The sequence below is a fragment of the Pseudophryne corroboree genome, chromosome 7, assembly GCF_028390025.1.
Source record: "Pseudophryne corroboree isolate aPseCor3 chromosome 7, aPseCor3.hap2, whole genome shotgun sequence".
NCBI lineage: Eukaryota > Metazoa > Chordata > Amphibia > Anura > Myobatrachidae > Pseudophryne > Pseudophryne corroboree.
Genome location: NC_086450.1, coordinates 262156084 through 262168612, shown reverse-complemented (window position 1 = coordinate 262168612; position 12529 = coordinate 262156084). Strand labels below are relative to the sequence as shown.

The 12529-nt window shown below is 48.8% G+C and overlaps 1 protein-coding gene across 2 annotated transcripts in view; it reads right to left on the bottom strand.

Moving 5' to 3' along the window:
* WIPI2 (WD repeat domain, phosphoinositide interacting 2) overlaps positions 1-12529 on the bottom strand; it is a 797269-nt gene that overhangs the window by 644347 nt on the left and 140393 nt on the right. The window contains exons 2-3 of one of the 2 annotated variants that reach the window (XM_063934120.1): positions 530-612; positions 108-277 (exon numbers count right to left, since the gene is read on the bottom strand). In XM_063934120.1, the coding sequence (XP_063790190.1) occupies positions 108-277; positions 530-612 (253 nt within the window). The remainder of the gene's footprint in view (positions 1-107; positions 278-529; positions 613-12529) is intronic. The other variant, XM_063934121.1, reaches the window with a different exon arrangement.

Sequence of the window (12529 nt, the reverse complement as noted above, 5' to 3'; positions counted from 1 at the left end):
GACTGTTCAAAGCCAAAACACAACATGTGTTTCTTAAAATGTTCAGTAAATCGAATTTACAGCTTATGTAGAATAAAATCCTCACTCAACACCCTAGAACAACTCACCTGTCTGTTTAGTTTCACAGCCAAAATTGTGTTAGAGTAGCTGTAGTTGCAGATCTCGGTTCCTTTTTTAAAATGGCAAACCTTAAGCTTGCGGGGTGCTTTGAGACTGACAATAGCCACCAGACTACTGGAGAAGAGCCGTTCCACAATACAGACATCTTCTGTGTCAGCTGTAGGGCAAGCATATAGAAGAAAAGGAAATTTTTTCTCATTACAATGGTGCATGATTTTAAAAGCTATACAACGGCTGAGCTTATTCACCAGAGTCCGGTTAGAGCAGGGCTCTTTAACACTTTAAAGCCCTTTGCACTCCTCACTTACACATAGAGCCTCCATATATACAATAAAAATAATACCCAAGCTGTCTTTACAATATACATGAAGCCCTTCCTCTAGAATTTATATAATAAAATAAAACTTACTGCATTCATATATCTGCTCAAGCTTGTCCACAGACGACAAAGAGAAAAACTTGTAACCAGACTTAATACCAACAGCCAGAGATCTGTAAGTGGATTAAAAAAAAAAAAAAAGGAAAACTTAGTCAATACATCATTGAAAAACATTCAAATAATTTAGTATTTTGTGGGAGAGGAGGCTGTGGTACAAAAAAAAAAAAAAAAAAACACAACATCAGTGCATCTGGAAAGTATTCACAGCGCTTCAAATTTACCACATTTTGTTATGTTACAGTCTTATTCCACAATGGAATAAATTCATATTTTCCCTCAAAATTCTACACACAATAACCCATAATAAGAACATGAAAAAAGTTTTGATATTTTTGCAAATTTATTAAAAATAAAAAACTAAGAAATCACATGTACATAAGTATTCACAGCCAGAGGCGGATTGGGAAACAAAAGTGGCCCTGGAAAAATTTCTAAAAGTGGCCTCATGTGGGCGGCACCAAATCAACTGTAGGCGGAGCCAATATCAAAGTAGGTGTGGTTAATACTTGAAAATATAATGTACATGGCGTTACACCAACAAAAGGCAGAGCATGTTATATTAGCTGGATATAAAGTAAAGAAAGTATTGTGTTGTAGCAGAAGCAGTAAAGAAATTAAAACTGGGGTGACATTTAATCCTCTGCACACTCACTAAATAAATTGTAAAGAAAATAAGATTTTACTTACCGATAAATCTATTTCTCGTAGTCCGTAGTGGATGCTGGGACTCCGTCAGGACCATGGGGATTAGCGGCTCCGCAGGAGACAGGGCACAAAAATAAAAGCTTTAGGACTAGGTGGTGTGCACTGGCTCCTCCCCCTATGACCCTCCTCCAAGCCTCAGTTAGGATACTGTGCCCGGACGAGCGTACACAATAAGGAAGGATTTTGAATCCCGGGTAAGACTCATACCAGCCACACCAATCACACCGTACAACTTGTGATCTGAACCCAGTTAACAGTATGACAAACGTAGGAGCCTCTGAACAGACGGCTCACAACAATAACAACCCGATTTTTTTGTAACAATAACTATGTACAAGTATTGCAGACAATCCGCACTTGGTGGGCGCCCAGCATCCACTACGGACTACGAGAAATAGATTTATCGGTAAGTAAAATCTTATTTTCTCTGACGTCCTAGTGGATGCTGGGACTCCGTCAGGACCATGGGGATTATACCAAAGCTCCCAAACGGGCGGGAGAGTGCGGATGACTCTGCAGCACCGAATGAGAGAACTCCAGGTCCTCTTTAGCCAGGGTATCAAATTTGTAGAATTTTACAAACGTGTTCTCCCCCGACCACGTAGCTGCTCGGCAGAGTTGTAATGCCGAGACCCCTCGGGCAGCCGCCCAAGATGAGCCCACCTTCCTTGTGGAATGGGCCTTGATAGATTTAGGCTGTGGCAGGCCTGCCACAGAATGTGCAAGTTGAATTGTGCTACAAATCCAACGAGCAATCGTCTGCTTAGAAGCAGGAGCACCCAGCTTGTTGGGTGCATACAGTATAAACAGCGAGTCAGATTATCTGACTCCAGCCGTCCTTGAAATATATATTTTCAATGCCCTGACAACGACCAGCAACTTGGAATCCTCCAAATCGCTAGTAGCCGCAGGCACCACAATAGGCTGGTTCAGGTGAAACGCTGAAACCACCTTAGGCAGAAACTGAGGACGCGTCCGCAGTTCTGCCCTGTCCGAATGGAAAATCAGATATGGGCTTTTATACGATAAAGCCGCCAATTCTGACACTCTCCTGGCTGAAGCCAGGGCCAGTAGCATGGTTACTTTCCATGTAAGATATTTCAAATCCACCGATTTGAGTGGCTCAAACCAATGGGATTTGAGAAAATCCAAAACTACATTAAGATCCCACGGAGCCACTGGGGGCACAACCGGGGGCTGTATATGTAGTACTCCTTTTACAAAAGTCTGGACTTCAGGAACTGAAGCCAATTCTTTCTGGAAGAAAATCGACAGGGCCGAAATTTGAACCTTAATGGAACCTAATTTGAGGCCCATAGACAATCCTGTTTGCAGGAAATGTAGGAATCGACCCAGTTGAAATTCCTCCGTCGGGGCCTTCCTGGCCTCACACCACGCAACATATTTTCTCCAAATGCGGTGATAATGTTGTGCAGTCACCTCCTTCCTGGCTTTTACCAGGGTAGGGATGACCTCTTCCGGAATGCCTTTTTCCCTTAGAATTCGGCGTTCAACCGCCATGCCGTCAAACGCAGCCGCGGTAAGTCTTGGAATAGACACGGTCCCTGCTGAAGCAGGTCCCGTCTTAGAGGTAGAGGCCACGGATCTTCCGTGAGCATCTCCTGAAGTTCCGGGTACCAAGTTCTTCTTGGCCAATCCGGAGCCACGAGTATCGTTCTTACTCCCCTTTGCCGTATAATTCTCAGTACTTTTGGTATGAGAGGCAGAGGAGGAAACACATACACTGACTGGAACACCCACGGTGTTACCAGAGCGTCCACAGCTATTGCCTGAGGGTCTCTTGACCTGGCGCAATACCTGTCCAGTTTTTTGTTGAGGCGGGACGCCATCATATCCACCTTTGGTTTTTCCCAACGGTTCACAATCATGTGGAAGGCTTCTGGATGAAGTCCCCACTCTCCCGGGTGTAGATCGTGTCTGCTGAGGAAGTCCGCTTCCCAGTTGTCCACTCCCGGAATGAACACTGCTGACAGTGCTATCACATGATCTTCCGCCCAGCGAAGAATCCTTGCAGCTTCTGCCATTGCCCTCCTGCTTCTTGTGCCGCCCTGTCTGTTTACGTGGGCGACTGCCGTGATGTTGTCCGACTGGATCAACACCGGCTGACCCTGAAGCAGGGGTTTTGCCAGGCTTAGAGCATTGTAAATCGCTCTTAGCTCCAGTATATTTATGTGAAGAGACATCTCCAGGCTTGACCACACTCCCTGGAAGTTTCTTCCCTGTGTGACCGCTCCCCAGCCTCTCAGACTGGCATCCGTGGTCACCAGGACCCAGTCCTGTATGCCGAATCTGCGGCCCTCTAACAGATGAGCACTCTGCAACCACCACAGAAGAGACACCCTTGTCCGTGGAGACAAAGTTATCCGCTGATGCATCTGCAGATGCGATCCGGACCATTTGTCCAGCAGATCCCACTGAAAAGTTCGTGCGTGGAATCTGCCGAATGGAAATCGCTTCGTAAGAAGCCACCATTTTTCCCAGGACTCTTGTGCATTGATGCACAGACACTTTTCCTGGTTTTAGGAGGTTCCTGACAAGTTCGGATAACTCCCTGGCTTTCTCCTCCGGAAGAAACACCTTTTTCTGAACCGTGTCCAGAATCATTCCCAGGAACAGCAGACGTGTCGTCGGGGTCAATTGAGATTTTGGAAAATTCAGAATCCACCCGTGCTGTTGCAGCACTACTTGGGTTAGTGCTACTACGTCCCCCAGCTGTTCTCTGGACCTTGCCCTTATCAGGAGATCGTCCAAGTAAGGGATAATTAATACGACTTTTCTTCGCAGAAGAAACATCATTTCGGCCATTACCTTGGTAAAGACCCGAGGTGCCGTGGACAATCCAAACGGCAGCGTCTGAAACTGATAATGACAGTTTTGCACCACGAACCTGAGGTACCCTTGATGTGAAGGGCAAATTGGGACATGCAGGTAAGCATCCTTGATGTCCAGGGACACCATAAAGTCCCCTTCTTCCAGATTCGCTATCACTGCTCTGAGTGACTCCATCTTGAACTTGAATTTTTGTATGTACAGGTTCAAAGATTTCAGATTTAGAATAGGTCTTACCGAGCCGTCCGGCTTCGGTACCACAAATAGTGTGGAATAATACCCCTTTCCCTGTTGTAGGAGGGGTACCTTGACTATCACCTGCTGAGAATACAGCTTGTGAATGGCTTCCAATACCGTCGCCCTGTCTGAGGGAGACGTTGGCAGAGCAGACTTTAGGAACCGGCGAGGGGGAGACTTCTCGAATTCCAACCTGTAACCCTGAGATACTACCTGCAGGATCCAGGGGTCCACCTGTGAGTGAGCCCACTGTGCGCTGAAATTTTTGAGTCGACCCCCCACCGCCCCTGAGTCCGCTTGTAAAGCCCCAACGTCATGCTGAGGGCTTTGCAGAAGCCGGGGAGGGCTTCTGCTCCTGGGAGGGAGCTGCTTGGTGCACTCTCTTACCCTTTCCTTTGCCTCGGGGCAGATATGACTGTCCTTTTGCCCGCTTGTTCTTATAGGAACGAAAGGACTGCGGCTGAAAAGACGGTGTCTTTTTCTGTTGGGAGGGGACCTGAGGTAAAAAGGTGGATTTCCCGGCTGTTGCCGTGGCCACCAAATCCGATAGACCGACCCCAAATAATTCCTCCCCTTTATACGGCAATACTTCCATATGCCGTTTGAAATCCGCATCACCTGACCACTGTCGCGTCCATAAACTTCTTCTGGCAGATATGGACATCGCACTTACTCTCGATGCCAGAGTGCAAATATCCCTCTGAGCATCTCGCATATAAAGAAAAGCATCCTTTAATTGCTCTATAGTCAATAAAATACTGTTCCTATCCAGGGTATCAATATTTTCAGTCAGGGAATCCGACCAAACCACCCCAGCACTGCACATCCATGCAGAGGCGATGGCTGGTCGCAGTATAACACCAGTATGAGTGTATATACTTTTCAGGGTAGTTTCCAGCCTCCTATCAGCTGGATCCTTGAGGGCGGCCGTTTCAGGAGACGGCAACGCCACTTGTTTTGATAAGCGTGTGAGTGCCTTATCCACCCTAGGGGGTGTTTCCCAGCGCGCCCTAACCTCTGGCGGGAAAGGATATAATGCCAATAACTTCTTTGAAATTAGCAGTTTTCTATCGGGGTTAACCCACGCTTCATCACACACTTCATTCAATTCCTCTGATTCAGGAAAAACTACAGGTAGTTTTTTCAGACCCCACATAATACCCCTTTTTGTGGTACTTGCAGTATCAGAGATATGCAAAGCCTCCTTCATTGCCGTGATCATATAACGTGTGGCCCTACTGGAAAATACGTTTGTTTCTTCACCGTCGACACTAGATTCGGTGTCCGTGTCTGGGTCTGTGTCGACCGACTGAGGTAAAGGGCGTTTTACAGCCCCTGACGGTGTCTGAGACGCCTGGACAGGTACTAACTGGTTTGCCGGCCGTCTCATGTCGTCAACTGATTTTTGTAACGTGCTGACATTATCACGTAATTCCATAAACAAAGCCATCCATTCCGGTGTCGACTCCCTAGGGGGTGACATCACCATTACCGGCAATTGCTCCGCCTCCACACCAACATCGTCCTCATACATGTCGACACACACGTACCGACACACAGCAGACACACAGGGAATGCTCTTATCGAAGACAGGACCCCACTAACCCTTTGGGGAGACAGAGGGAGAGTTTGCCAGCACACACCCAAGCGCTATAAATATATAGGAACAACCCTACAGAAGTGTTGTTTCCTTTATAGCAGCTTAATATAACAATATCGCCAAAAAAGTGCCCCCCCTCTCTGTTTTTTTACCCTGTTTCTGTAGTGCAGTGAAGGGGAGAGTCCTGGGAGCCTTCCTCGCAGCGGAGCTGTGCAGGAAAATGGCGCTGTGTGCTGAGATAGGCCCCGCCCCCTATTTCGGCGGGCTCTTCTCCCGGTGTTTGTGAGACCTGGCAGGGGTTAAATACATCCATATAGCCCCAGGGGCTATATGTGATGTATTTTTAGCCAGAACAAGGTATCATTGCTGCCCAGGGCGCCCCCCCCCAGCGCCCTGCACCCTCAGTGACCGCTGGTGTGAAGTGTGCTGACAACAATGGCGCACAGCTGCAGTGCTGTGCGCTACCTCATGAAGACTGAAAAGTCTTCTGCCGCCGGTTTCTGGACCTCTTCACTTTTCGGCATCTGCAAGGGGGTCGGCGGCGCGGCTCCGGGACCGGACTCCATGGCTGGGCCTGTGTTCGATCCCTCTGGAGCTAATGGTGTCCAGTAGCCTAAGAAGCCAATCCATCCTGCACGCAGGTGAGTTCACTTCTTCTCCCCTAAGTCCCTCGTTGCAGTGAGCCTGTTGCCAGCAGTACTCACTGAAAATAAAAAACCTAACAAAACTTTTTCTAAGCAGCTCTTTAGGAGAGCCACCAAGATTACACCCTGCTCGGACGGGCACAAAAACCTAACTGGTGCTTGGAGGAGGGTCATAGGGGGAGGAGCCAGTGCACACCACCTAGTCCTAAAGCTTTTATTTTTGTGCCCTGTCTCCTGCGGAGCCGCTAATCCCCATGGTCCTGACGGAGTACCAGCATCCACTAGGACGTCAGAGAAATTATAGCTACTTCATGCTATATTCTGTTACAGTGATTCCTAAGCTGGGTCCTCAGGGGGGGCAAGCAGGGGTGCCACGCGATGTGGTCCAGGACCATATCAGTGATAGGCAAAACCAGTGAGAGTGGCTGCCAATCATAAAACATGCAGACAATCAGAAGCCACATAACTGAACTAAGGAGAACATGTAAACCCAATTCACCTAAGTTAATATTTGTCAAAATCTATCAAGAAACTTTTGGACAAGGGGTGCCATGAAAAAAAGTCTGATACTCTAATGCACTGTGATTCAATAAAGTTTGTGAACCACTGCTTTTTGCATCACACAGTCCACTTTGTTTAAGCAGCTTAGCATTAAATAACCTTCCACCCCCTATTATAGAATAGCCCCCCTCACTACAGAATACCCCCTAGACAGATCTCCATATATAGCATACTCATAATCAACTACACATAGCATACAAATAACAAACAATATATAGCATATACAGTGCATAACCCTAAAAAACCTGAGACAGGGCAGGATTTACCAAAGGATCACGGTACATCCCGCCACTTACCGCACTGATACTTATCGCATATGTACTAATATATGTGATTAATATCACAAAGGACAGCTCTCCCAATAAGAGCTGTCCTTTACGATTCGCTGCGACTCTTGGATTTTCAAATCTATGACTCAGAAGTCCGTCTGCACATGCGCAGACAGGCGGCGGCCGTGGGGGATGCTGGGAGAGTTCCATGACAGAACCCTCCCACATGGCATTGCAGAAGAACCCCATAGGCTTCTACAGGATAACACCAGCAAAATCTGGCGTTACCCTGCGTGGCGGAGACCCGGTGCATAGAGGTGAGTACATATGAAAATGTGGTAAAAACACAGGAAACAGGGTTTTTTCCGCATTTTCAGTTTAGTACATCCCGCCCACAGCATGTGCATAGCAGATACATTAACAACTAGACAGAGCATACACATACTATATACATAACTTACACAGAATGGACATAGTATATAAATAACCATGTATACATAGAATGTACATAGCATATACATAATTAACAATACATAGCATATACATAACTAACTACTGTATATAACCAACTACACAGAGCATATACTGTACATACCCTTATAGCCCCCCTGCCCCCTCAAAACAGATCTACATTAACCCTCCATTCATGTACCCAGACAATAAGACTTAGGTGGTGATTCAGACCTGATCGCTGGGCTGCAAACTTTGCTGTCCTGTGTTCAGATAGTCGTCACCTCCAGGGGGGAGTGTAAATTTGCCGCGCAAGTGTGCGATTCATGTGTACGCCGAGCTGCAAAAATCCGCCTGCGTTTTCCGGACTCTCACAATTAACGGTCAGTTACCAGCCACAAATGGCCTCCTCCAGTCAATCGCCTTGCGAACGCCCGTGCGATCGGATTTTTCGCACCATCCTGTCGCTGACCGGCGATTCTCTTTGTTGTTGTCCGACGTGCGTGCGCATTGCGGTGCATCTGTATGCTCAGTTAGTACATGATCGCCCATTGTGCGAACACGCACAGTAGCGATCAGGTCTGAATCACCCCATTAGTACATGGACCTGCAGTAATGGAACAGCTTTGTTAGAAACTTGAATCTGTCTCTTCTTTGTACTGTATGTTGTCTGTCCCTATTATTTACTTGCCCCCCACCCCCCCCAGTGGCAAACGCAGGGTTTGTAGGGGGATGGGGGGGGAGGGGGGTTCCATATATGTGCGTCAAATAAAAAATAAGATTTTACTCACCGGTAAATCTATTTCTCGTAGTCCGTAGTGGATGCTGGGGACTCCGTAAGGACCATGGGGAATAGACGGGCTCCGCAGGAGACTGGGCACTCTATAAGAAAGATTTGGTACTATCTGGTGTGCACTGGCTCCTCCCTCTATGCCCCTCCTCCAGACCTCTGTTAGGATACTGTGCCCGGAAGAGCTGACACAATAAGGAAGGATTTTGAATCCCGGGTAAGACTCATACCAGCCACACCAATCACAGTGATCGCGCAGAGCGAAAATATTTGTGGGTCCCAGGGACCCCTCACTTGAAAAAATTGGGGTCCTATTCCACTATTTCTGGGTCCCGTCACATATTATGGGGGCATGAGGGCAGAAAACAGATGGGACAGTGCTGGGCGACAAGGAGAGTTTTAGGGGCAAGTAGTGCTGGGGGTAGGGGCTGATACCAGTTGGGGCAGTGCAGCGGCGAGGGGTTAGGGGCAGGCAATAAAGGGGGTTGTGAGGGAGGTAGGGAGGGGGTAAAGGTAGATAGCAGTCGGGCCAGTACTCAGTGCAAGAGGAGGTTAGGGGCAAAATGTGCTGGGGGTAAGGGTAGAAAGCAGTTTGGGCAGTACTCGTGGGTAAGGAGGTGATTAACAGGGGATATGGCCACTGAGGAATGACCAGGTGCTGCGTTACACCCTGTGAGTCAGAGTCCTGCGTGCAACTCATCCAGTACCATTCCTCAGGACTCTGACTCACAGCATGTCCTGCAGGACCCAGTCTGTTGTCCTCTAATTATTGTAGAGCTATAAATAAATGATAATAATGCAATGGCCAGCATGCCGACAGTAAAAGGCTTTCTCTATTCTAACATCCAGAATTACCTGAGGTACTATCTATAGAAGAAACCCACAAAGTACTGTAGGGAGTGATGCGGTGAAGATGTCGGAATCCCGACACCCGTTAGAATTTGGAGGCTGGAACTCTACAGGGGCAGGAGACCAACGCTGGAATCCTGACCTTAATCACAGCCTGTGGGTTAGGTTTAGGAAAAGGAAGGGGGGATTAGGGTCAGGCAGTAAAGGGGGAGGTTAGGCTGTGGGAACAGATTGTTAGAGTGAGGGGGTAGGGAGCAGGGGGAAATACTCATCCCTGTTGGGATTTTATACATCGAGATCGTGGCATTTGTAGCATGAATGCCGGGATCCCATGTGCTGGCATTACATACTAATTGCCTGAGAGAGCCACAGGTTGCCTCCTGCTGTACAGGACAGAGAGGAAGAGAACAGAGCAGCATTGAAAAGGGACCAGGGACAGCTGTATGCATGTATGTGTGCCCCGTGGTCACATGAATGGGTGACAGTGTCGCCATACCCCCTGTTACCAGGCCCTTCTGTTCACGTTGCAGTGGTGAGATAGACACACTACACAGCGCTACAGAATCGGTTGATGCTAAATTCAAGTGGCCTAAGAGACCTTTTACGTCAGGGAGAGGAGCCACGACACAAGGGGGAGGAGCTAGGCCAGCGGGATAGTTCCTCTACTATCCACGCCACTAACTATTACCTTTAGTAATCAGGTGGCGAGCGAAGCAAGCCCGCAAGGGTACTTTTTGGGTACCCTGTTCAGCCGTAGCTCCTCCCCCTGGTGACGTGTCTCCTCCCCTAGTGACATCAGAAGATCCCTTCTCCCACTCTGATTTAGAACCAAACCTACAGAATCCGCACAGCGCACCACAAATACCGCTCCCCGTCTGCTGTCAGCTACTGCAGGGTCAACTAACGGTTGATTCTAAATCTGAGTGGGATAAGAGACCTTCTGATGTCACTAGGGGAGGAGACACATCACCAGGGGGAGGAGACACATCACCAGGGGGAGGAGACACATCACCAGGGGGAGGAGCTACGGCTGAACAGGGTACCCGAAATGTACCCTCGCAGGCTCTGTGGCGAGCGATTGTTGGTGGCGTGGACTATCCCGGTGTGCTAGCTCCTCCCCCTTGTGTCATGGCTCCTCACCTGACGTAAAAGGTCCCTTAGGCCACTTGCATCTAGCATCTACTGTCAACCAACGGCCTGGACCAATCCAGGTTCCCACCCTGATATGATACACACATGATCACGCAGCCTGTATATGGCAGAGGCAGATACATACAGCACAGTGTTTGCCAATATCTGCTCATGCGGACCTGCGTGCAGCTCTGAACCAGCCAGCTGCCCATGCTGATGCCAGTCAGCGCCCAGCCAGAATCACACCACCCAACTGCCAGGGCCCGTACTCACCAGTGCACGTCTTCCAGGAAGTAGACCACGCGGTGCAGCCGCTACACTCTCCCCCACGGTGGGCACAGCAGCATGTCATTACGCCTGCTGGACTCAGCCCCGCCGGCAGCCGGAGCAGTGGAATGGTCTCAGGAGCTGGGCACATCCCCGCACACACGCTCATCACCCCGGCCACAGCAACCCGGAGCAGTAGACGGCGGGTGGAGCGCAGGGCTGGACCAGAATGAGGAGCGTGTGTGCGGGGATGTGCTATTGGTTTCACACACACGGGCCCGCCCCCTCATCTTCGTTACAATAAGGACGGATGGGGCATGTTGCCGGCGGTGCGTGACAGGGAGGACGGCTACTGAGGAATAAGCAGGTCCTGCAGGACGCGCTGTGAGTCCTGTGCGCGCCTCAGCCAATAACATTTCAGTATTGGTTGAGGCGCACATAGGACTCTGCATCATAGCGCATCCTGCAGGACCCGCTCATATTTAAAAAGTGAGTCCCTCTTCTTCTGTAGCGCGTAAAAACGCGCTATAACGCGTATTTTGCGATCACTGAATCACACCGTATAACTCGTGATACTATACCCAGTTAACAGTATGAAATATAACTGAGCCTCTCAACAGATGGCTCAACAATAACCCTTTAGTTAGGCAATAACTATATACAAGTATTGCAGACAATCCGCACTTGGGATGGGCGCCCAGCATCCACTACGGACTACGAGAAATAGATTTACCGGTGAGTAAAATCTTATTTTCTCTGACGTCCTAGTGGATGCTTGGGACACCGTAAGGACCATGGGGATTATACCAAAGCTCCCAAACGGGCGGGAGAGTGCGGATGACTCTGCAGCATCGAATGAGAGAACTCAAGGTCCTCCTCAGCCAGGGTATCAAATTTGTAGAACTTTGCAAACGTGTTTGCCCCTGACCAAGTTGCAGCTCGGCAAAGTTGTAAAGCCGAGACCCCTCGGGCAGCCGCCCAAGATGAGCCCACTTTCCTCGTGGAATGGGCTTTCACTGATTTAGGATGCGGCAATCCAGCCGCAGAACGCGCCAGCTGAATTGTGCTACAAATCCAGCGAGCAATAGTCTGCTTAGAAGCAGGAGCACCTATCTTGTTGGGTGCATACAGGACAAAAAGCGAGTCAGTCTTCCTGACTCCAGCCGTCCTGGAAACAAAGTTTCAAGGCCCTGACTACATCCAGTAACTTGGAATCCTCCAAGTCCCTAGTAGCCGCAGGCACCACAATAGGTTGGTTCAAGCGAAAAGCAGATACCACCTTAGGGAGAAACTGGGGACGAGTCCTCAATTCTGCCCTATCCATATGAAAAATCAGATAAGGGCTTTTACAAGACAAAGCCGCCAATTCTGACACACGCCTGGCCGAAGCCAAGGCCAATAACATGACCACTTTCCACGTGAGATATTTCAGATCCACAGTTTTAAGTGGTTCAAACCAATGTGATTTTAGGAAACACCACATTGAGATCCCAAGGTGCCACGGGAGGCACAAAAGGGGGCTGAATATGAAGCACTCCCTTTACAAAAGTCTGAACTTCAGGCAGTGAAGCCAGTTCTTTCTGGAAGAAAATCGACAGGGCCGAAATCTGGACCTTA